At 34.7% G+C, this 27529-nt stretch overlaps 2 protein-coding genes across 9 annotated transcripts in view; both read left to right on the forward strand.

Moving 5' to 3' along the window:
- The window catches only part of nrm (neuromusculin), a 399429-nt gene that overhangs the window by 25427 nt on the left and 346473 nt on the right, over positions 1-27529 (forward strand). The window lies entirely within an intron of this gene.
- On the forward strand, positions 21899-24861 carry LOC128681266 (uncharacterized). Its single transcript, XM_053765067.1, has 2 exons — positions 21899-22443; positions 22774-24861. Exon 2 carries the CDS (start codon positions 23745-23747, stop codon positions 24645-24647), a length of 903 nt encoding a protein of 300 aa, XP_053621042.1. The 5' UTR covers positions 21899-22443; positions 22774-23744; the 3' UTR covers positions 24648-24861.

The raw sequence follows: 27529 nt of genomic DNA on the forward strand, positions 1-27529 counted from the left end.
CAAAGTACGGTATAAATTTTCGCGATAAAAGCGTTGTCATACAAATGGACGATATCTAAGATTCGTTTTATCCAATAACGTAAATACAATGTCCTTATAAGTTTTTATTTAGTATCACCTGTCCCGATGTCTGTCTGTCTGTAATCAAATCTAATATGTAATAAGATCTCTCTGACGACAATAAAAGTTTGTGGAACAAATGACGTTTTTGTTAAAAAAAATCAATAGAAATAAATATAACCTCTGTAATAATAACGCAATAAATCACACGCCAAAACCTTACTCAGGAATCACACTATCTATTATTGAAAACCGCATGAAAATCCGTGCAGTAGTTTTTGTGTTTATCGCGAACTGACAGACAGACGCGACAGAGGACTTTGTTTTATAATATGTAAGGATAAGGCCTATTTGTATATATGTACATTAAATAATCAAATATCCAAAGCCCTTCTGGCATGATAGGGACCAACACTGTTCAAATGAGTTTCTTACGGCATTTCTTCTCAGCAGTGGTCGTTCCGAAATGCCAGTAGTTTGTAGCTTGTGAGAAATTACTATTTGATATAAAAATAGACGGGAAAAAGTGCCTGTCAAGGTCTAATTTCTGAATAAATTATTTGAATTTGATTATCCCAAGTCCAAAGCTCGCGTAGTAAATTCCTCATGATATACAACCTCTGTACGATATTCAATTCCAGTATGTCTGTGTTGTAAACTAAAATACTCCTGAACTTCTGTTTTGTTTGATGTTACAGTGTTTTTTGTGCTATCTGTTATGGGCATAAAAAAAAACTATTATTCTTTTCCTCCGAATTCTTCTTTGCGTGTTTATGGTATTTGACGAGAACAGGTCATAATCATGTCTGGACAATGAGCTAGAGCGAACTGAGAACTTTGTTCTTATCGGTGGGCATATTCTATCTCATTCTGTCCTCAGCCACCGATTTCACCTCCCTATACGACACGAGCTCTGCCTTCTCTTTTATTTCATCTAGGAATGCCCTTCTTGGCTTTCCTTTTCCTCTTCTTGCTTAGATTTTTCCTTCAATCAGATATTTCATAAAGTTGTCGTGTCGTATAAGGTGGGCAGACATCTTTCCCCTTCTTGTCTCTATTGCTTTCAATAACGTTCTTCTCTCATTGATCTTGTCTAGTACTTTTTTATTTGTTTTCTTATCTGTCCAATTAATTCTCTCCATGCGCCTCCAGCACCGCATTTCAAAAGCTTGTAAACGCATTCGATCCTTCTTTAGCAAAGTCCACGCCTCACTGCCATACAACGCAATACTCCAGACATATGTTTTAATGAGACGTTTTTTCAAGGCTGTTTTAATTTCTGAACCAAATAAATGTTTTTTGTCATTTGATGCTCTTTTTGCCATAGATTTTATCTGATGTACAGTCATTACTAATAATACTACCTAGATAATTAGAAATTTATCAGCTTGTTCTATTGTCTTGTTGTCTAGTTTTATCTGTTGTGTTGAAGCACTATATCTTATTACATGCATAATTTTTAAAGAGCTACCTCAATAATAAACAAATAAATAAATAAATATATTTAGGACAAATCACACAGATTGAGCTAGCCCCAAAGTAAGTTCGAGACTTGTGTTATGGGATACTAACTCAACGATACTATATTTGATAACAAATACATATATAGATAAACATCCAAGACCCGGGCCAATCAGAAAAAGATCATTTTCCATCATGACCCGACCGGGGATCGAACCCGGGACCTCTCGATTCAGAGGCAAGCACTTAACCACTGCGCCACCAGGTCGTCAATGTCTTCTTTTTGGCTGCCATGAGGTCAACTCGAGTGTGTTTGGGGCATTCAGGATACACGACTATATGATCCATTAAATTTCTTACCAGCTTTACTATTGAAAGAAAAAAAATATGTGATATATTTATTTTATTTTTATTTGGTCTCCCGAATGGTATTGTTTTTCGCGCGTATCTTGCATGTAATATTTAATATTCTTTGTTACCTTATATCTCCAAAACCGCTGAACGGATTTACATACTTTATTTCTTTGAAATATTTGTTGCAAAAGCATTTAAAAATCATATTTGTATCGTTATACCATTCAGAATTGTGAATAGAAAAATCTATTCATAACGCAAATTCTTCAAAAATAACAAAAATTGTATAGAAAAACCGGAAATTTCCGCACACTGGTCGAAATTCGCTAGATTTAATATATAAAACATATGAATCGCTTTGCTCGGGGGGTTCGCCGTAATAACGTATTACGCAGTACGGTCGGCAGAAAAAGTGTTATAAATTGGTTGAATGTAAATGGCACGTAAAATGATATTTTTACTCGTTAGCTTTTTAATTATTTGCTATATTATTAGGTAATGTAATATTTATAAATTTTTGCTAATGTGTTTTTCAATGATACGATCGAACAGATTTTTAATACATTCTTTGACTTTTTTGACACGTAAGTTTCTATACCAATATGACTCATGCAATAGTAGCTTTCATCGTCCACCACTTGCTTCCGGTGAAGGAAAACATCGTGAGGAAACCTGCACACTGGTCGATTATAAACTTTTGTGTGAAATGGAGAAGGCAATGGCAAACCACTCCATTAATAATATAATGGAGTGGTAATAAAATCGCACATAATAACCACAGCCCTCAGCCATGGGGAATCGACTATGAAGTGATGACGTTTGCCAACGGTACATTTATGTACCATCGGAAATTGTAAAGTAAAATTGGGTAGTCATTTCATAAATTGCATTCTGCGTGCCCCACTGACGAGAATTAAATTTGAGGAATATTCTCCATTTGCCTGTTATTGCCGATTATAGGAATAGGCAATTATGCCTATTGGAATGAAATATTTATTTTGATTGCGAATCATATTGAGAATTATCTTAAGCACGAATGGCTTATGATTTTTAATCTAAAAAAAGCCGCGATTGGTGTTAGCTTAAAAATAAATCTAAACATTTTCAAGATTCGGTTGTATTTCGGCTGCCTGACAGTCCTATGTCAATGTGCCTTTTATTAATATTTAGATTTTTCCTTTTCAATAGATCCTATTCAAGCTAGAGTATCAACTGAGAAATATTTATGTTGCTAGGTCTGCAAGGAATATAGGTTCTTGAAAGGCGGATGTGATGATACACACGTCTCCCTGAGATTTTGTGCGTGAATTAATAAGAAACGAGGGCCAAGAAACACTAACAACAAGTTGATATGTTAGACAAATTAAAATACCAACGACTTTCAATATTAATTTCGCTACAACTTTTGAAAGGCTGAACAGATTTTCATGAAACATGGCTAAGAACACTCGGGATAAAATTATCTATGACACAAAAACAACTAAACGAAAATCGGTTCATCCGTTTGGGAGCTACGATGCCACAGATAGATACACGGATACACAGATAGACACGTTAATGTGCCTTATCAAAGAAAAAATATCCTTCCTACTAATATTACAAATGTAAAAGTTTGTAACGATGTATCTATGTTTGTTAGTCTTTCACGCAATATCTACTGTACGGATTGTTATGAAATTTCGTACACGGGTAGAATATAACCTGGATTAACACATATAGGGCACTTTTTATAGGAAATTCCCGCGGCGAAGCTAGTAATTATAATTATAATTTCAAAATCTAATAAAATAATAATAGTTTTTTATTTTTCGTAAGTAGGTGATATGTTGTGCTTGGTGGACGTCAATGAGTGATGTATATCATCCTAAATTGAATAAAGAATTTATTTGTAGCGCTAATTTTGAGTCAATATCTAGCACAAATGATCTGTATCCAATACGGAAACTATTTAGGAAATTCAATCAAACAAGACAGACAGAGACGGCACTGCACGTGGGAGGGAGACGGAAGATGTCTTAACCCGAATATCTGTTTACAAATTCAATGTTTGCTTTGTATATTATGTAGAAAAATGTCGGAAATTAATTAAGAAATGTATTTTTCTATGTTTTTTGAATGTACACGATAAAAATTAGGGCTGTTAACTGAAATTGTTGTTGTAAATTTGGAACGGATTAACTTTAATGTTAGTTATGCTTCAAAGAGTTATTATTATTGAGTTATGCTACAAAATGAATGATATGTTACAATAGGGCTTAAATTTTTATGCTTATAGGTAGAGACTCATGTTAACCCCCGACGCAAAAAGAGGGGTGTTATAAGTTTGACCGCTAAGTGTGTCTGTCTATCTGTCTGTGTACGTGTCATCGTAGTTCATCAACGGGTGAAACGATTTGGATGTGGTTTTTTTTTTAATTGACAGCAAATTTTTATTCGGTACTTATGGTTCTTATGTTTGATCAAAAGCCGTTCCAAAGTTGTAGCGAAATGAATATTGAAAGTCGCGGTTTTTTTTTAAGTTTGTCTAACAAATGAACTTGTTTCATTAGGGTATAGGATTCAGAATCTTGAAATTTCATTATACTAATGAAGTGAGGAAAACATCGTGAGGAAACCTGCACACTGGTTGATTCTTATTGACTTGTGTGTGAAATGGAGAAGGCAATGGCAAACCACTCCATTAATAATGCCAAGAAAGTTGTTGTGTGTGTTTCATTCCACGTAATGCCCACGATCCTCAGCCATGAGGAATACGACTATGAAGAAGAATGAAGTGAGTTGTTTAGCGTGTGAGCAAATTATAAGTGTTCTATTTCGAATCTGTATATCAAAGAATTTCCACAGCGTGTAAATGCCGCTAACATTACTAATTTCTTACGGGAGTTGTTTTTCCAGGATGTAAGGTACCCAATGTCCTTCTCCATACTTCAAACTGTACATGGAAAATTTCAAGATTGGTTGAATGATTAGAACGTGAAGAGGTAACAAACAAACTTAATTTCGCATTCACAATATTGGTAGATATATATATATATATATATGATCCCGTCATTTTATCGACAAAGCACTTGGCGGATATTTGGTGCTCTTTATTGACGAAGCGTGTGTCGGATCTATGTATTAAATTTATCTTGAAAATCAGGGAATCACATTACACTCCTTATTATGGGCAGTCGTGTAAAAAGACACAGAAAAAGGTCAAGCTAAAACACCGATGTATATTAGGTTTTAAACCTCATTGAGTGTCCCCACGTAACGACGTCCGCGGACAGTGTCGTAAACTTATCCCACGACGCTTGTAAAGTGGGTCACCCTACTACTGGAGACCGTGAAATATAGAGGTCGGGGTACTAACAAATAAAATTGCACCTTAACAATGAATTCATAAAATCTAATTTGCAAAGTTGCAACCATTTTCTTTGACCTGCGTAGAGGTTTATTTGAAATTAGACTTTGTTATTTTAGGAATAAGATTGGAGTTACACTGGCAAGATTTGTTTGGAGAACTTGAGAGTGTCTTCAAAGAAAATTAAACCATAAGTTGTAGGATTTTAAGGATAGTTTTCGGTGTAATTTTTCTTGAATATTTTGTGAACAGTAGTGAAGATTAGTTTAATCTCGGACTTAGTTCTAACAATTTCGTGTATTTCGTTCCTAAATGTTCTTTAAAGTTTGGTTACTTTATCATTTCCACTGGCTATAGCCTACGGCGTTGCTTGTGAATATTGAATTATACACTATTACGCATAAATTGTTACAAACATAATGATTTTCAAATAAATATTAACATAAAATTCATGAAATCATGCTCGTATGACCCACATGACCCACGAAGGGTTCCGAATCATTCTATAAAAAAAGCAAAAACAATTTTAAAATATTGTATTGTACGCCCTTATAAATATTAATCTTATTATATTTTTAATAATATAAATTCATCATTTTAAAAAGTTTCAACTGTCTATCACCGTTCATGAGAAACAGTCTGGTGACAGACGGACAGACAAGCAAATAGTGGAGTTTTAGTAATAGGGTCCCGTTTTACACTTTGGATACGGAACCTTAAAAACATACATGTAACTACGTATATAACAGGATCAGCATTAATTTTGAAAATTACGTCTAAAGGAATTCCCTAACGCCATCTAGCGGCGGCCCAAATCATCTAAAAGTTGCCAACTGGCTCCAAAAATGCGTCTAACATCGCATATAAGTATGTTTATATCCCTGCAACCCCTAAACAATGGGGTTAATGTCGCCCATTGTGAAGGCTATTGATAAAATTTAACAAAAGGTCCCAAAAATCCTGCGCAAAGTGTCTGATATTTACTTTGTAAAGGCGGGTATTTTTTGGGAATTTTTTTTCAATATACAATAACGCGTAGGCGTGTGGTCCCGCCCTAGAATAGAACCACTCCTTAACAACCAGTGTATGGCGTACGGGGGAACTAAGGGACACATATGTACATAACATAGTGGAAGGTTGAACTCGGCAGGCGGTAGGTCGTGAAATCATGTTGAATCTTTAAAAAATTATGGTTTATTTTTTACACAAACCCAATCTTTAAGGCGCTACAGCCCCGAAAGCACCTAGGAACTCGCGAGCATGAGAGATATCGCGTTTTTTAAAATATTTTTTGTCCAGAGTCACAGTTCTTTTCACAATGTTATCTCAAATCTATTACGAGGACGGCTTTTCATTCTCGCCAGCCAAGAATATATCTCATAATCTCCTCATCTCAATTAATTATCTAAGGTGCTAACACACAGATTTTGGAATAATATCCAGACAATAGAAGTGTCAGTATAAAAATACATAAAATAAGCATATTTGTTTCGTACGCGGTTAGGCATAGAGACTAATAGAGATTTCCACTTGCCACGATCCTGACAAATTTCACTCGCTTGTTGTTCAGGATTGATGTTGCACTGGCAACCAACAAAAAAAAAGTTTATTTTCGCATTCCTTAATTTAAAATATTTTTTCACAATGACATATACAAGGATTCCCGCCGAATGATTTTTAATATGAAAATTGTCAAATTTGTTATTTTTGTTGTAAAAACCAAAAAGGCAATATACTTTCATTGAATGACTGCTACATCTTCGTTTTATTTTTTTGCTGACCAAAGATTTTGGCCATTTGGTCCTTCGAGCCGGATTTGAACCAGCGACCTATGGATACTTGTTTTAAACTCTCTTAATGCATGCTGTTCGGTCACGGGTGCTCCCAATGAAAATATTAAATATTTTGTCATTGTTCAGTTAGACGGTATTTCTTTGCCACTTGACATTGGTTCGTAGAAATAAATAAATTAAATAGAAGCTATTTCCTGTTTACGGCGGAAATGGCACTTCTATGTCTTTTTTATTCCAAATTCTGTGGTTCCTAATCCGAACGTTATATCAGATTTATTTGCAGTAACTCGACTATTTTGTTGTTTAAATGAATACGGTTCCAACTATCACAGTTCATGAGATACTGGCTGGGGACAGACGGACAACGAAATCTTAGTAACAGGGTCCTGTTTTACCCTCGGGGAACCCTAAAAATATTGCTTAAACTTATATTTTTCCGCCTCGAAAACATCCGATAATCTTGATAAACATAAATTTGTCTAACAAATTTAAGACCAAAAATTTTAAATCTCAATAAAATATAGAAAAACATCTTCCAAAACGGATCCGACGATGAGGAAAATGTTAAAAATATATTATTATTTAACACTAAAATGGAGCACAAAAAATTCGGCCATTTTGGGCCATTAGCATCTTAAACGTGCACGTGTCCCCGGTACTAGATGGAGCAGTATTTGTGAGGGATGGTTTTAATCCCGGGCCAAGATTGATGAAAGTCAGAGGGGAGAGTAGTCGGGGAGCAAGGTGTCTTATTTCTCTCTATTTGTAAAACAATGCTGTTGTTTTTCTTGTGTGGTCAATAATAAATTGAGCTAGCCCCAAAGTAAGTTCGAGACGTTCAAAGGAAGTTTAGTAAATATAATTTAATTCAGAATATGACGTGAAAAAGTGCCTGTGAAAGCCTAATTTCTGAATAAACTCAACGATACTATATTATATAATATCAAATACATATATAGATAAACATCCAAGACCCGGGCCAATCAGAAAAAGACCATTTTCCATCATGACCCGACCGCGGATCGAACCCTGGACCTCTCGGTTCAGAGGCAAGCACTTTACCATTACATCACCGAGGTCGTCACATCAAGTTAATCTGCGTTAATATCGGTAATAGCGTCGATTTTGAATTCGGGTAGGTTCATGTGCTGTTGACTGTACGAGTGCTTTTTATGTCAGCTAGTTTTATAAAATGTGGAAATACACTTAATACTTAACGCTTTATTGAATAACAAAGATGTAATAAAAATAAATATATGTTCATGGGTCCTATTGGACGCAGCAATTGAGACAGAATAAAGGACGCAGTCGTTTTAAAAAAATAAATTCCAAGTTTGAGTACACGATATTTGTCAAATGTCAAATAAATTTAATTTTATTCAGTTTCTGACTCTGCGTGTAGTAGTTTTGTGCAACGAAATATAAAGAACTTACTGTTAAGCCTTAATTGCGCCAGTTAACTTTAATTTTAACGCTGCCGGCGATTAGGTAAAATGGCATACTTTGAGATGAAGGTCAATGTTGACGGATGCCATCCAACCTTATTCAGTTTTATAAATTTTTAAACTCTTTTGGCGATTTGTCTTCTCGGACCGCCATTCCTTATCCGTTCGTAAGAAAATAACGTTATTAAAATAAAATAACGTTATTTTCACTTTCACTTAGTGGATGACTAATGACAAACATAACTGACATGACAAATGAAATATTTACATCAAAATAAAATAAAATACAATAGCAGTTTTGAAAATTGATATTTTCGTACATTGCCTCCCATACTAAAGTCTAGATAGGTGTAAGAAGGGCCTTCTGCTAACGAGATAGTTATCTACTCCAGGATTTGGCCGTAGGTACCTATCTTCCTTATATCTAGAAGGGAATTTATTCCGAGCGCAGTCGGGTGGAAGAGATAGTGAAGATTTAGTACAAGTGGTTCTTTTGTGGACAATTTATTTTTGTTTCTTATTTTCTGTTCAAAATTCTCTCTGTCATTCTTTCATGTTCCTGGTTACATTCAGGGATGTGAAGTCGAGAAGCCTGGGATAAAAATGGGTCTGTATCTATAGGCATACAAAATAAAGCATACTATATTATGACAGAATGACATTTAAGCAAACCGGTCGTAACTATTTAAAATATGACTAACCTAACCTAAAAGTTAATTATGCCACATTTACCAGTATGGCAAAGAACAATAGGACAAAAAAAAATATGCGAAAAAAGGGACCCCATAAAAATAAACCTTCAAATTTTGAAGTATCGCCTGTTATTTTACGACCGGCCGCCTGTCTGTCGTCATCCCTCTTTGGGGAAAACTATGATTATTATTATTAATACCATATATGTATTTTTGAAACAATTTTAATATAATATTTATTTATCAGAAAATTAACTGACCATAAAACTAAAACAAACCTAAATAGAACTAAAAATAATTAAATTAAAAATCTAAATACACCTTTAGTTCTGATGACAATACAATACATACTGACGTAGCTACATTTTAGTAGTTAAATAGCTAAATATGCAAATTATTTGTTAAACTATCTACTGAGATTTAATATAACTGTCAACAATATTAAAAACTACCCCATTTATAGCGACCCCGTATTTAGGGTCGTTACAGATTTATTTAATTTGAATGCCAATATTTTTCGCTTTATTTGCTTATTCATTTAAAAGTTACGAAAGGGGATTCCCCTGAAGGGAAATTTTGCACGTGTTTTGCGATTCAAACATTTTTCCGTATTTTAGGGTCGGTTCTTGTTCAAAGTAGAAAGCTGTAATATTTTAGAAGTTTTGATCTTTAAAAAATACATTTATTATGTGCGAAACAAAATAATTTTGTTATTCTAATTTTATTTTAAAAACTCTTCTTCATAGTCGTATTCCTGATGGCTGAGAGTCGTGGAATGAAACACCCATAACGATAATTAATAATTTCTTAACACTACTTGACATTACTTGTTGATCTTTAAAAAAAATATTTATTTTGTTATTCTAATTTTATTTTAAAAACTCTTCACCATTCCTGATGGCTGAGGGTCGTGATCAACCTGAGTACAGGTTCCGATGTTTTCCTTCACTGGAAGCAAGACGTGGACGATAAAACTACTATTTTAGGGACCTTTCAGTTCACAGGCGAGCGTCTTAACCACTACACCACCTTCCTTCAAACACCGCCTTCACAATTACGTTTTATTATTATAACAAAAAAATAACAACGTTTAATTTATCTCTATGTTGAGAGAAAATAAACGTTTGTTTGTAATAACTTTATTGCACGAAAATAAGAACATTAATCAAATTTAATACAAGAAAGATGCATTGTACAACGGCGGACTCATCCCATGTAGGGATCTCTTACAGTCAACCGGCGACAGGTTGAGAGGGCATGTATACAGTAGCAGACAAGTCAGAAAGAATAACGTACAACATGAACAGAGAAGACTATATATTGTAAGAAAATAAATAAATATACTTAGGAAATGTAAAATCTAAATAAATAAATACATAAAAAAAGTAACGTTTAGGTTAATTACCAGATTATTAATATTAGATAATGTGATGATAACTAGCGGCCCATCCCGGCTTCGCTTAGATAAAAATATAATAAATTATACACGAAAACCGGACCAATGACTTAACTTGCTTTCCGAACAAGGTAGGAGAAGGTAGATACATCGGTCACCCATCCATTGTGAGACTGCCTTGACAGCTACTATCACAGGCCAAGTGCGCCAATCACTGTTCGCCTCCACGGGTAACATTTTTGTTTTTTTTGACATTATGTACTTTGAGATATTATTAGGAAAAAACATTGTAAGAAACAATAATGGTAAGCCGATCTGGCATGATAGGGACCAACACTGTTCAAATGAGTTTCTTTCGGCATTTCTTCTCAGCGGTGGTCGTTCCGAAATGCCAGTAGTTTGTAGCTTGTGAGAAAGTACTATTTTAACATAAAAATTGACCTGTGAAGGTCTAATCTATATAATATATTAAACTCTTGCGTTACTGACTGACTGACTGACAGACAACGCACAGCCGAACCTACTGTGCGTAGAAAGCTGAAATTTGGTGTGTAGGCTCCTAGGACAGTGTAGACTAAGAGGGGATTTTTAATTATATGCGAAGTTGTGGGCAAAGGTTCTGAATAAATAATTTGAATTCGGTAAAAATTTGTGAATCTCAAAAAGCCCTTTAAATAAATATATTAGGACAAATCACACAGATTGAGCTAGCTCCAAAGTAAGTTCGAGATTTGTGTTATGGGATACTAACTCAACGATACTATATTTTATAACAAATATATAGATAAACATCCAAGACGCGGGCCAATTAGAATAAGATCATTTTCCATCATGACCGGACCGGGGATCGAACCCGAACTGAACCTCTCGGTTCAGTGGCAAGAACCTTACCACTGCGCCACCGAGGTCGTCTTTTATTTCCCTAAGTTGGAGAATACTTTAAAAATACATTGAGAATCTGCCTCGTCCGCTTAACGACGAGGGGCGTGCCTCTTACAAATCACCCTTAACTAAACCCCGAAGCATTGATTTTGTAATCGCTTACTTTTCAACGACAAAGACAAAGATTATTTATTTGCAAAACATGAGTTTACATTTTTTTACAATGTGGTGTTAAAAGAAAAACTTAATCCTACATGTTTCACCGTCCACGGGTATGCAGATTTAAATGCAGAGCATGCTATCAGCCCGCAAAACAAAATCGAATAAATAAAAGTAACTAAATTAACTATTTTTTTATCTAAATCTATCATAAAAAAATCGTTCAAATTATAATAACATTTATCAATCAGCAAGTACCTGAGGTGCTAAATTCTGATCTTTAACTTGTTGTGGAATTTTGTTATAAATTTTAGGTGCCATACATACAATACATTTAAACTGTTGTTAGGAAGAAATTACGAAACCAAAATCGAAGATTGGTTGCAAAAACCGGCCAAGTGCGAATCGGATACGCGCACGTAGGGTTTCGTATCATCCCACAAATATTATAAATACGAAAGGTTGTGAGTATGTTTGATACTCCTTCACGCTTAAACGGATAAGCCAATTTTTATGGAATTTGGTATTGAGGTAGCTGATACATTGGATTAATCACGAAAGTACGCAATTCCTGTAGGATTTGGTTGAAAATGTGTGATAATCAATGGTGCTTTATAAAGTAAATGGCCTGTGTATAAAATTAAAAACGTAAGTATTTTTTATATAATTAAATCATTTAAATAATAGCAATGAATGTTAACGCGGGTAACACCACGGGGCGCAGCTAGTAATCTATAAAATGAGCATAAAAATCACGTTTGTGGTATAAAATATTTATTTTATTTTGTTTATATATACTTACTGTAATGTCAACAGAAATATATAATCAGTGAAATTTTCAACTGTCAAACGATCACAGTTCATGAAATGCAGCCTGGTGACTGACGCACGCACAGCGGAGTCCTGTAATAGGGTCCCGTTTTGCCCTTCGTACACTAAACTACAACAGAAATATTAAATGCGTTATATCGAAACCCCTATAAAAAGTAACAATACAATTTCTCAGCGCAATAACATCAAAACAGAACCTCAAAAAGTGTTATTACATAATATGATCCTTGTTCGTAAGAAAACAACCGTTAATACATCATACTTATTATTAATTCACCATCAAACCTATTCTGGGTGTAAGAGAGGCCGTGCTCGCCGCAATTACCCTATTTCGCGGGAAAAGGGGAAAATTTCCCCACAACACACATTTGTCAGTGCAATACTATCGGAACTGTTATTTAGTTCTAACCTCAATTTCGTTTATGACATTATACGTTGACGCTTTTGTTCGAGATTCTGAATGAAAATTTGTTTTGGAACGGTAATGTATTACGTGTTAAGAAATGAAGATGTCTGGTTGTCGTGGTGGAGGAAAAGAGATGGTTATGTTAAGAAATCGCTGCGTTTTGTAGCTATAATGTCTTTTTGGCGCGCTCCGGCCGCGTGTTACACAGTAAGCAAAGTGGAATTCATGTTTACGATGAAGTGAACGTTTATTATACATTGTATCAATGTATTTTTGCTTCGTTCAATACTGTTTTGAGAGAAAACGAATTACAATTATTGTAAGAAAAATCTACGTGTTAGAAAGAATAACATTGCATGCATTTTTGTCAATAATATATTTTATTTCACTTTAACTAATATATACTTTCCATTAGCTTAAATTCTAAGGCAAAATGTTTGACTTGGTGCGAGCAATACAGATTGGCGTCCTAAGTGTTCACTGACGTAACTGTTTTCGCCATTACAATGACTAAAAATTAATAAGAATTAAATTGTATGAAAATGTGTGTTGTAAAAAATAAATTAAAATGTTACCACTACAAATTATGTTAGTCAGTCGTTCTTCCTAACTACAGTGTAACACCGTCAAGTTCAAATATAATATACTTGACTGTTTTTCAACAAATGTTACCTTATGGTGTGATAAATAGCCGTGCCCTCTACCCGTATGCAAATTTCACAGTCGACTTTCAAGCTCCGCTGAATTCCCTGCCACTCTGTCTTAGATTTGAACAATTGTTACGCTACGGTGTGACAGTCGGCCGCGCCCCCCAGCTGTATATTACACCGTCAAGATCTGACTCCGCAAATGCAATAATGCTCGGGTGATAATTCTTTACGTGTCGGATGTCGAGGTAAATAAGTCTCAGCTATACGATTATAATATCCTATTTTTCTGAGACAGCGCGAGTGCTGGCTTTATATCGTCAGGAATGATACGCGTGATGATGGTCTGACAACTAGCGATGTCGACGACTGTGGAGACGAAAATGTAGAAAAGTGAACACTCGCTAAATATTTTATCAACGAAAATTCCGAGACACGAAGGAGCTGGAGAAAACACATTTTTGTTCACCCATCCTATTGACGACCATTGCTAAAGATGCTTAACCTCCGCTATCGCTAATCCAGCGCGCGTACCACTGCGCCACTCAACTCCTATAGCTACTCGATGAAAAACTGTAACATAATATTGTCGAGTGTATGAAATCAGATTGTCTCGGTCTACTTGAAGGGGTGGGTCCCAAGTTTCTATTTCGGATTATTATCATTCTAACGGTATACGATTATCGTTGTAACGTTATAATTTAGGAGAGACATGTGTGGAGGGATGTTGGTTTGGATACGATTAATCCGTAGAAAGGTTCCATCATTAATAACGTATTAAGATAGGTAGTAATCAACCGGAATATTTTAGTTTTTATTAATTGTTGCGTATTATATCCAGTTTTGATTCGATTGATTCGTCTCGACCTTGAAAGAAACGAAGTTTTTGTCATTTTTTAAACATTGTGATAAGTTTACCTCATTTATAGTGAAACAGACAGTGTACGAGCGAGACAGTGGTGCGCGAGAAAGAGTAAACAAGACAAGACGGTCGTAAACTCCCAATAATACTTTTAAAAGTTTTGTAGGAATTAAGTATTGTTCATTTTAGACACCCCCAAATCTTCTGCACATTACAAACGTCTTAAGAATTATCGTTGTAACTTAACTGAAAACAGCTTAATCCTATACATACAGCTTGAGTAATTGGACACGTTAAGTGGTAGGGTCCCGCAGGGGCGCCGTGCCCCTTCCGATTGGACGATGTGTTCCTGATTCGATACATTCCTATCTCGTCATTACGAAATGCCCAGTAGTTTTTAAGCAAATTCGCAGTACCTGTAATAGGTGACCCAGTTATAAGCATTATTTGTAATTAGTGTATGATCATTGTAACACTTAGTTAGCGAATAAATAGAATATGAAGAATATAAAGGGTTTGTAGGTAGTTTTTAGAGGAATATTATTATAGTTTGAAATTTGACACGAAAACTTGCCTGCGGAAGTGTATGGAAGTTTTATTTCTGAATAAATGTTTTAGAGAGATGAATGAAAGAGATATAAGATACGTCAATGATTTTATGACTAGCCTCCTGCCTGACGTCAACCCTCAATTGCTGTCTATCAGCAGCCAAGTGCTGTGTATTCCTTGATGGCCTTGTACCACACCCGCGGGAGTTACATATAGTAATACCTCGTTATTCATATAAAATTAAAGCAGTTAAACTAAACTTCAGCTTAATTGCTTTAATTTTAGCTAAAATACTTTAAGCTAAATTATATTTTCAAGAAACAAAATATACTTCAGCTTAAAGTATGCTTGTGAATAACAGAGTGAGTTACTATGTGCATTGTTGTTAATATACAAAATAGTACTTGTAATTAAAACTATTTTTTCAACTCGTAAAAAAAATATAGGTCGAAATAGGAATGGGTCGAGATGTATCCTCTGTATAGAGGGTTGATCAGGGCTTGGGGACAGACAGACAGAAGGATATTTGATTATGGCATTAGTTAGTGGGTTCTTAGTGCATGTGATTATGTTATACTAACTTTTGCTTGCGTTTTTACTTGTTTTTAAAACCGTTTTCCAAATTATTATATAATGAGGTACTTTAAAAATTGAATTTTTAAAGTACCTCTATGAAAAAAGAGGTTCAACTGATCTGTCTCATGTATAGTTTTGAAAATATAAAATACAAAACTTTTCCGCCATTTCTCAAATATTTAGTACATAAACGGTTTTTAAATGTTTTACTATATTATTCGTTCTAACTTAGACGACCTCGGTGGCGCAGTGGTAAAGTTCTCGCCAATGAACCGAGAGGTCCTGGGTTCCATTCCCGGTCGGGTCATGATGGAAAATGATCTTTTTCTGATTAATCTGGGTCTTGGATGTTTATCTATGTATGTATTCGTTATAAAATATAGTATCTTTGAGTTAGTATCCCATAACACAAGTCTCGAACTTACTTTGGGGCTAGCTCAATCTGCGTGATTTGTCCTAATATATTTATTTATTTTTATTTAACTTCTTTACTAATTTCCTGCGAAATCGCAAAATTGACAACATAAATGCTCATATACTTCAAACGCGTTGACATGCAAGTTTAATTTTTTCACAGTTTCAAAGGACCATCGTCCCGGATATTTCATGTAAATGTCAACTTTGTACGTGCACGCATTCCTGAGAAAACGGCCCTTGACAAACGGACAGACGGACAGCAAAGTGGTCCTATAACGGTTCCATTTTTACCTTTTGAGGTACGGAACCCTAATAATCAGAGGTTATTTACCTCTTACGATCTGAAAAGTAACCTTTCAAAATAACCCTATTTGCAGGTGACAAGATATTGCAAATGAAAAGCTATCAGTTGATTCTGTTAAATAAAATCTAGCTCTGGAATATAAATGTCGAGTCGTCTGGATAAACGACTGTAATTTAGATTACATTGTAAAATTCTAGGTTTTTGAAGCCTATTGTCTGAAAGTGCTTATGAATCAATTTATAAAACAGACGGATAGATAACGTAGACAATGGCAAAATTATAAGTTTTTATTTTAATAATAAAAAAGGCTCAAATCATTTTCAGATATTTAGTTTTTTTTTTTGAGGCGGTGTTGATGTAATGGTTAAGACGGTTCCGATCCCACTCGTGCCACAAGAGTTTGTACACCAATCTGACTCATGTACCTATAGTTGGTTTTATCACCTACCACTTGCTTCCGGTGAAGGAAATCGTCGTGAGGAAACCTGCACACTGGTTGATTATTAACTTGTGTGTGAAATGGAGAAGGCAATGGCAAACCACTCCATTACTAATGCCAAGAAAGTTGTTGTGTGTGTTTAATTCCATGTAATGACCACGACCCTCAGCCATGAGGAATACGACTGTGAAGAGAAGAAGAAGAGTTATTTTTCAATCGTCTTATCATTGCCAATAGCCGTTTAAAAGTCCCACTGCTGGGGCACTGGCCTTCCATACGGATGGATAAGGAGTAAGGGCCATGACGCCCACCACGCGGGCCCATTGCGGCAGATTTTAACGACTGCAAATACAACCGGGACCAACGGCTTTACGTGCCTTCCGAAGCACGGAGGAACTCAAAATCATTTTGATCACCCATCCAATGACTGACCATCGTGAGTGTGTCTTAACCGCCACTATCACAGGCCGAGCGCGCTAACGCTTTCTATCGTCTAGTCTGTTGCAAATAAAATATCGCTATTTTCTTATTTTAGGGGTTACAATTTCATATCAACATAACAACGATTAGGCTTCTTAATTAATAAAAATTGTGTCCGTGTCGCGTCTGTCTGTATGAGTTTATCGAAACTCAAAAACTACTGGACGGATTTTTGTACGGTTTTCACCCATAGATAGTGTGATTCTTGAGGTAGGTTTAGGTGTAAAATTTATTATGGTTTTACCAGAGCGAAGCCGGAACAAGCCGCTACTAAATATAGAGAAAATAGTGAACCTGTAAGCATTATGAAAAAATAATTTCAAAGTATACTAGCTACAATATTTTTTGTCTCATTCTGTAAATGTCAAATTTTAAAGTGCGATAGAGACAAAAGAAGAGCGAGGTCTACAAATCAACTTGGGGCAAAAATATTTCTTTGTATGTATGTATGTTTGTAACGCGATAACTTTCGAAATTTTGAGGAAATTTAAAAGGTATGTAGGATCTGTCCATTGAATTTTTAAGTTCGTAGGTCATCAAAATCGGCTAAGCCTTTTTTGAAGTATTCACAATTTTGTAAAAACTCATTAAAAAATTATTAAGTTCGCGAGGTCTTAAGTTCGCGGCGAACAACTAGTGAATAAGAGAGTCAATATTTAGCACCCCGTCACCATCAAACAAAACCACGAAAATGCCTAACACAGGAAAAGTGACGTGTCGTTCTTATAACATCATTTTTCCAAATAATACTCAGCTTTCCCCCTTTATTGCCCCTCTTTCTGGCGTTAAGCAAACGAGCGAGACAGCTATACACATTACGATTCTCTGAAGTGAGACAATAACATTATACGGGAATATAAAACGCACGTCCGTTGGTTTGTGAAACGCTGGTGACAAGGAGCTTAGAATCTTTCGGTGGTTTAAATATATTGGCAAAAATAGAGACAGACAACGGAATGCGACTTTGTTTTATACTATGTAGTGATTCTAAAACTTCTTACCTAATCAAAAACTATTAAATTTTTACTAGAATAAAATAATTACAATATATTTTATTCCAAAATGTATATTAAACCAAAGTTGAAAGATATATCTGGTTATAAAAAGAATATCCGCCAAAAACACATCAAACCAATGCAGTTTCACTAGACGCCCATTAGCAATATATCGTGCGGAATTGTCGACCAAATCTTATTTGCACCCCCTTCACTTTAACTGTAAGTTATTGTGAGGGTGTTAAAATGTAACACTTGTATGTTATGTAATTGATATAATATTTTTAGATTTAGTATTAGGATAGAAGTTGGTAATTGTCTATGTTAACTATTCTAGTTTACCTACATTAGTTTTAGAATCATATATATAGGTGTGTCTAAGATTGTAATTCTCAGATTATATATTACATATGTATAACAGTCGAATAAAAATTCACTTCACGCTAACGTTTTTTCTATATGTGTACAAATATATAATCAATCGGTTTAGACGAATAAAGGTGAAACAAGAAACTCTCGACAAAATATATTAGCTTTTATGACAGCTATCTTCATCACTACACTCCAAAATAGCATACTATCACTCACATCTCAGAAGGTGGCGATAGGCCATAGACAATTAAAAGCTTGATCATTAAGCGTTTGGAAAAAAATACACATTTGATAACAAAAAACAACGTTTTTATAACAATTTGTCTTCAATATTAGAATATTCTGCTGTTCAGGCTACGTATCCCTTAATCTTCTTAGACGAAGGAACACGTACAAGAAAATAATTGATAATGTGGTTCCACCCACAGCTTATGCCCGCGGCTTTTCCCGCGTAAATGTCCATGGAAATTTATATTTCCGGGATGAAAACCCTATATTCTTCTCCATATTTTAAACTACATGCATACAGAATTTCAAGAAGATTGGTCGTATAGATAGAGTATGAAGTGGTCACAAACAAACATATATTCGCATTTAAAATATTAGTTAGAATTAGGATAGTTAGGATTTAAATTCCTTCGTATATATGAAATTTTCCAGGGTGGATCCACAGAGCGTACACTACGCCAAAATTGTGGCAACTCCATTATGTTCTAAGTTCGTGTTCCTTGATTTTATAAGCTGTGACGTAGGGCTGTCGGGAGTTCAGTTTTCTTTTAACAAAAAGTGGGTTTTGAAACTGAAGCATTGTCTGTCAATCTGTCTGTATTCTTTATGCGGTATAACGAGATTGGTTCGCGAACTCATAGAGTATTCTATTGGACGTTTTTGTGTGCTGAAACGTTGCTATCGAGTTTTGTTGTGGAAAATGAATTATATTTTTTTAAGGTTCCGTACTGAAAATATTGTTAAGGAAGTGATCTATTTTATATGTTTCTCTCACTATTTGACGAAATATAATATCGATTCACATATATTATACATTAAAAGTTTGTACGTATGTGTTTATGTTTGTTACTCTTTCACGCAAAATCTACTGGACGGATTGTTATGAAATTTAGTACACGGACAGAATATAACCTGGAATAAGACTTAGGATACTTGTTATCCCAAAATTACCACGGGAGCGAACCCCCAGGACGCAGCTAATTATTAACAAAAAAGAGTAATATTCGTTATATTTTGCATGTATATTTACATATTAGAATAGTATAATATTTGTTATATAACTACGTCCAACCGATCTATGTATAATTAATTATATTGTGGCAAAATTTTAAAATATCATGACACGAATCTTTATCTGTAATATAAAATAATAACCAATAAAAAACTTAAAGACCGACAAATCTTCCATACACAGAAATGACACAATCGTCTATTTTTCGCACTAGGGTTGAACGTTAATCATACCGATAGCGTATCGATACCAATACGAATGAAATATTGGTATCGATAAAGGCGAGTAAAATGATACTATGTCGTAAAAGTTAATATATTTTATTGAGAGTGTGTTGTTTTACCTTTATTGGTCTAGACTGATTGATTATTGATTATATTATTAGATACACATATATGGAAAAAACTTTGTTAGGCGAATTTTGATTTTACTGTTGATTATAATGTGAGAATTACAATCTTAAAAGTGCATAAGACTAGCGGCGTGTACCAGCTTCGTTTGGGTAAAACCTTAATAAATCATATATCTAAACCTTTCTCAGCTATCAGACTATTTATTTTAAAAAACCCGCATCAAAATCGGTCCGGTAGAGTTAAAGATCTATGCAAACATAAAATTTTTACTAGATTAAAATATATTTTATTCCAAAATGTATATTAAACCAAAGTTTAAGGATATATCTGGTTATAAATCGAAAAGAATATCCGCCAAAAACACATCAAACCAATGCAGTTTCACTAGACGCCCATTTGCAATATATCGTGCGGAATTGTCCACCAAATCTCATTTGCACCCCTTCACTTTAACTGTAAGTTATTGTGAGGGTGTTAAAATTTAACACTTTTATGTTATGTGATTGATATAACATTTTTAGATTTAGCAATAGATCCTTTAGGATTAAGGATTTTTTAGGGTTTTCATTTGCCACGATCCTGAGGAAGTATGGGAAATACCAAACTATATAATCTCACTGTTGACGACCTCCGTGGCCTAATGGTAATCGCGCCGGACTGCTACACTGGAGGTCCCGGGTTCGATTCCCGGTCAGGTCAACATCGAAAATTATCTTTTTCAGATTGACCTGGGTCTTGGATGTTTATCTGAATATGTATATCTTATAGAATATTCATTGAGTTAGTATCCCATAACACAAGTTTGGAACTTACTTTGGGGCTAAATCTGTTTGATATGTCCCTATATATTTATTTATTATTATTACTGTAAAAAACTTATTGCATATTTATGCAATAACATTATATAAAAGATTATACGGTACTAGCTACGCCTCAGCGCTTCGCTCCTGTGGGATTTTCGAGATATAAAGTACCCTACGTTATATGTATGCTTGTTATTCTTTCACGCAAAATCTTCTCGGCCCATTGTTTGTTTTGTGAGGATGTATGTGTATACATCCGCACAAACTTTCTCATTTATAATATTAGTGGGATTAGTAACTGTACTTTGACACATAATTGCTTTTCATTCAATTCGATGGTTAAAGACATAATATAAGTACATCATACCTACTACTGTTCTCAGAATCCCACAAGATGGTTAAATATAGCTGCAAAACTTCGTAAACACTTATAAAAGTCCAAAATGTACCTTGATATATAGGGGAGAGTGACCCTTGAGTTAAAAAGGAGATATGCCGTACTGCGCACCAAATAGAAGTTATTCCAATAGCACTTCGTTTCTATATTCTAGACATTTAATTCTTTCTTGTTCTTAATCTATTTTTATTTATAACTAGCCTTTGCCCGCGGCTTCATTTTCCGGGATGAAATGTCTATAAGATGTTAACTCAGGATTCCAAGGCATTTTTGATTCATAATTCGTTTTTCAATTATCCTACGGGAACCTGACCATTTACCGGGATGAAATATATCTAAGATGTTAACCCGGTATATAAGGTACCTAAATACCAAATTTCAAGCAATCCAGTAGATTTCGAGTGATGCGCGTTCAGACAGACAGACAGACAAAAATTTCCAAAACTACATTTTCGTCATCTATATCAGTAACTAAGTATATTCCATGAAGAATTTAAAAAAATGTCTAAAATTTGGCCTTTCTTCAATTTTATTATATGTATTGATTATATGTGTTGATATTTGCATATGGGTCGTTCTTCTTTTTAACCTACAAAAAGGTGTCTTCGCCAGACAGTTAAAAAGAAAACAAGTAAATTATCAATATTTTTTTAAAATTATATTTTGACATACACTGTACTATACATATAATGATCGCACATATTTAAATAACATATTAATTAAATAATTTCACCGTAAAAAGTAAGTTACAGAGTTGTGAATCCGCGTGACAGAGATGTATTCATACAAAATCATTATGTCTCCCGCTACATGAGCGTGCGTGTTATCTATAATATTACGAAAAAAATATATTATGACACAAAATGTAAAAATATCCTATATCTCTTTAATATATTACCTATCGTGTAACAGTAATAGTTATTTTTTAATACTATCAATAAAATTATTAAAAAACTTCAAATACTCGTCTCCCTCTACCTAATGTTTTGCGTGGTAAATTCTGTCACGTGGGTTGTCAAACGAAATACGCGCTGTTGCCGCTCGTCCTTGTAGCATGCGACCCAAGGATATTACCCCTTCCCCCCCTCCGTATGTGTTCCCATCTGCAAACAGAAGGCAGCGCCTCAGTCGCCCAAACGCAGTGTCAGGACGCGCGTGTGTTTATTCGGCTACCGCTTCGTTACGTAAGTAATTGATTCAAATTTTAATGATCATTGTTACTTTTTGTTGTTTACTCTTACGTAATAAAAAATATTTTATGCCCGACATGTAAATTATCAAATTCTATGTTAACTTTTAAATATTATCAACTTTTTAACAAAAATTTACCCTTCCGTCACACGACAATTCTGTCACATATTTATTGTGACCGAGTGGTAAGTACGTGACGGTGGGGTAATATAAATTTTGTTTTTGTTATATTTATGCTTAATTCAAGAAATACTAAAAAAGATTCATTCGTTTTGGTAGTTATTAGAATAATTATTCCCACGGAATCTTCTATTATCATTTAGATAGTATCTAAATGATAACAGAAGATTCCTTATTTTCTATTACCAGATAACATCATGGTGAAACAAAAGCCATTAACAGCAGCAGAAAGACAATGGATTTGTCGCGCGAAACGAAATAATGACCCTGAGAAAGTAGCTGAAGTAAAGCGCAAAGATTTAGAAAGATACCATGCTCGAAAAAAGTTAGTGGCTGATATGAGCGAGCGAGAACATCGAATTCAAAAGCGAAGATGGCAAGAAGCTAATAAAAAAAGAAGGGAGAAGAAAAAGATACTTGAAGAGGTACTTTTGAACACACCGGCTCCATCACCAATACCAGAAAGTCCAAGAGTAACTCCATGTGCAACACCGACTCTTTCTGAAGTATCAATGCGCAGTTCCAGTGGAAGAAAAAAATGAAAAGAGATAGAACGAAGTTATACAGAGATAATGTTAAGTTTCAAGAAAAAATAAAACAGAGAAAAAAATTCGAAAATATAAGAAAAGATTGCAGAGAAAATCAAAAAAAGACAGCAGCAAAAAAGAGGAAAATAATAGTCAGAATACAAAGAAGTACAACGTTCTATCTAATGCCATTAAAGAACGATACAAGACTGTCAAAAGTCGAAGAGAAAAACGCCTCATTCAATCGGTTTTCCAAACCCGTATCGTAAAAGAGTCTCGAGTGCAGATCGAATTAGTAAGAGATGCAATAGGCGTAGACCGACCTTTAACATACAAGAGCGTTCTACCAAAGCATACTGATCTTGTACGAAAGATTCATCGGTTCTTTTTGCGGGATGATGTAACGAGGGCTATAGCTGGCAAGAAGGAAACTGTTACTTACAAAAAAAAGAAAGCACAGAAAAGATTTTTATTGGACTCCATGAAAAACCTGTATAAAACGTTCTTGAAAGAAAATAGTGGCCTCAAATGCCACTACAGCTACTTCACTAAACATAGGCCATTTTATGTGAAGCCACCTACTGTAGATGGAAGAGATACATAGGTTTTTCGAAGAATACGGATTTCGTAAAATATCCTGGAACTTTTTTGAATCAGGGCATGGGAAAGGAGCTGCTGATGGTATTGGAGGGACAATCAAACGGCAAGCTGATGCCATAGTTGCTAGAGGAAACGATATTGCAGATGTGTTCCAATTCTTTTCCGCGCTCAAAGATGCCAACAAAATTACACTGTTTATGGTGACAGGCGAAGACATCGAAAAGGTAGCAGCAACGATTCCTAGTAACATTGTGCCCCTAAAAGGAACAATGCAGGTCCACCAAATGTTCACAGAAAATCGTGGAATCTTAAATCATAGGGTATTAAGCTGCTTTTGTGATCAATTCTGTTCTTGCCATGCTCCTAAAACTTATCGACCTCTGCCTGGAATCCAAGAACAACAAAATACTGTGGACGAGTTTTTATCTAATGAAAAAGAAGTTGCTGTAATTCACGATAAGGAAGGTTTGATGCTCGCAGATATTACAAATACAATTAGGATGTCCCGTAAAAGTATTTTCGATACTGTATATGGCCCAGATGAATCAACCGATGAAGATCAACCTTTAGCCACGCTTAAAACGAAAAAAGATCTAGCTGATCAAACTGCCGTCTGTGGTACTTCTTATCAAACGCTCCAGCCTGAAGATATTCATCCAATGAATATAAAAGACGGAGTTTATGTATTGGTTAAAGTACGTAGCTCGCGGAACATTCAGTACACTTACGCTGGAGTAGCAAAAAATGTTGTCGATGAAGAAGGCGAAGTCATGGTAATGTTCCTAAAATCAGTTGATGACAGTGGAAGGCTGTTTAAATTAGTGGAGAATGACATATCGGATGTTCCTTTTGATGATTTGATTAGTCTTACCGGCTCCAAATGTCATTAAAAAGGGGAAGAGACAATTTTTCCAATTCGAAGAGCCACTGTCAGTATTCGAAAAATGACTGATTAATTATTAAGCTATTGTTATGAAGAATGTTTTATTTTTTGCGAATTTAAATTTGTTGTCAAGTTAGACTGGATTTTTTATTTAGTTTAGAGTGGATAGTCATTTAATTTACCAAATTACTAATTACTTTTGAGAGGCTCTCACGACTCTAAGAAGCTCTCATCTCAAATGTTAAGTTTCAAGAAAAAATAAAACAGAGAAAAAAATTCGAAAATATAAGAAAAGATTGCAGAGAAAATCAAAAAAAGACAGCAGCAAAAAAGAGGAAAATAATAGTCAGAATACAAAGAAGTACAACGTTCTATCTAATGCCATTAAAGAACGATACAAGACTGTCAAAAGTCGAAGAGAAAAACGCCTCATTCAATCGGTTTTCCAAACCCGTATCGTAAAAGAGTCTCGAGTGCAGATCGAATTAGTAAGAGATGCAATAGGCGTAGACCGACCTTTAACATACAAGAGCGTTCTACCAAAGCATACTGATCTTGTACGAAAGATTCATCGGTTCTTTTTGCGGGATGATGTAACGAGGGCTATAGCTGGCAAGAAGGAAACTGTTACTTACAAAAAAAAGAAAGCACAGAAAAGATTTTTATTGGACTCCATGAAAAACCTGTATAAAACGTTCTTGAAAGAAAATAGTGGCCTCAAATGCCACTACAGCTACTTCACTAAACATAGGCCATTTTATGTGAAGCCACCTACTGTAGATGGAAGAGATACATAGGTTTTTCGAAGAATACGGATTTCGTAAAATATCCTGGAACTTTTTTGAATCAGGGCATGGGAAAGGAGCTGCTGATGGTATTGGAGGGACAATCAAACGGCAAGCTGATGCCATAGTTGCTAGAGGAAACGATATTGCAGATGTGTTCCAATTCTTTTCCGCGCTCAAAGATGCCAACAAAATTACACTGTTTATGGTGACAGGCGAAGACATCGAAAAGGTAGCAGCAACGATTCCTAGTAACATTGTGCCCCTAAAAGGAACAATGCAGGTCCACCAAATGTTCACAGAAAATCGTGGAATCTTAAATCATAGGGTATTAAGCTGCTTTTGTGATCAATTCTGTTCTTGCCATGCTCCTAAAACTTATCGACCTCTGCCTGGAATCCAAGAACAACAAAATACTGTGGACGAGTTTTTATCTAATGAAAAAGAAGTTGCTGTAATTCACGATAAGGAAGGTTTGATGCTCGCAGATATTACAAATACAATTAGGATGTCCCGTAAAAGTATTTTCGATACTGTATATGGCCCAGATGAATCAACCGATGAAGATCAACCTTTAGCCACGCTTAAAACGAAAAAAGATCTAGCTGATCAAACTGCCGTCTGTGGTACTTCTTATCAAACGCTCCAGCCTGAAGATATTCATCCAATGAATATAAAAGACGGAGTTTATGTATTGGTTAAAGTACGTAGCTCGCGGAACATTCAGTACACTTACGCTGGAGTAGCAAAAAATGTTGTCGATGAAGAAGGCGAAGTCATGGTAATGTTCCTAAAATCAGTTGATGACAGTGGAAGGCTGTTTAAATTAGTGGAGAATGACATATCGGATGTTCCTTTTGATGATTTGATTAGTCTTACCGGCTCCAAATGTCATTAAAAAGGGGAAGAGACAATTTTTCCAATTCGAAGAGCCACTGTCAGTATTCGAAAAATGACTGATTAATTATTAAGCTATTGTTATGAAGAATGTTTTATTTTTTGCGAATTTAAATTTGTTGTCAAGTTAGACTGGATTTTTTATTTAGTTTAGAGTGGATAGTCATTTAATTTACCAAATTACTAATTACTTTTGAGAGGCTCTCACGACTCTAAGAAGCTCTCATCTCAAATGTGATTTCATTAATTGTTTAAGTTTGATCTCACCTTATTATATTATATGATAATGTTGAAGACTGATTAAGATTTATAAAAATAAATGATTCTATAAAAATAAATGTATTTTATTGCAAACTATTGCAAAAGAGAGTTTGGTATCCCCTAGAATAACAACTCCGTCACATAAGTTACTTCTCTGTCACAATGTTGTCTCCTGTTAGGAAAATTGTTTTGGTCGTATATATATTTAGTTATAACTAGTGCAACATTGGAGTTTTTTTATTTACAATATTTTATGAAATTGCCATCTGTGCAATACGTATTTATGTGTAAATAATACTAAAATTTTATTTACAACAAAAACTTACTTTATATCAGCAGTAAATGTGACAGAGTGATATTTGAAAATCAATAAAATATATTTATAAATACAAATATATAATATTAATATGCTTTTTTAAAAGTTCATTTTGGTTACTTTATGTTTTACAAAAGTAAAAGTTATTTAACGAAGAGCAGTTAATAGAATAAAATAAAAGATTTCGTGACGGAAGTGTAACTTTTTGAGTCGATTCTTTCTTAAAAGTCATGAAAATCCTACAAAAATCTGTAATCTTCGCGGCCAATAACTTTTTCTGATAGAGTAGAAAGTCGTCTAATAAAATATATGTATATGAAGACGTGTATGCAATATATATATTTTTTCAAAACTATGCAATTTTTTTTTCAAATTGTAGGTTAAAAAGAAGAACGACCCATATAACTGATATGTGATATATACGTTATAAAATAAAGTAGTTGACAAAGTCAGAGAATTGTAAAAAAATATGTATTATAGATTAGACGAAGCGGTGAAGGCGAACGAAACGAGGAAGCGGTGGTGGTTTAATGATTAGGACGCCGCCTGTGGATCGCAAGGTCCCAGGTACGAATCCTACTCGTGCCACATGAGTTTGTATACCAATCTGACTCATGTATAGTAGTTTTC

Source organism: Plodia interpunctella, chromosome 26, assembly GCF_027563975.2.
Source record: "Plodia interpunctella isolate USDA-ARS_2022_Savannah chromosome 26, ilPloInte3.2, whole genome shotgun sequence".
Taxonomy (NCBI): Eukaryota; Metazoa; Arthropoda; class Insecta; order Lepidoptera; family Pyralidae; genus Plodia; species Plodia interpunctella.

Coding starts and splice junctions, on each gene's coding strand:
- LOC128681266 (XM_053765067.1), top strand. CDS start 23,745: ATGGAAGAGATACATAGGTTTTTCGAAGAATACGGATTTCGTAAAATA.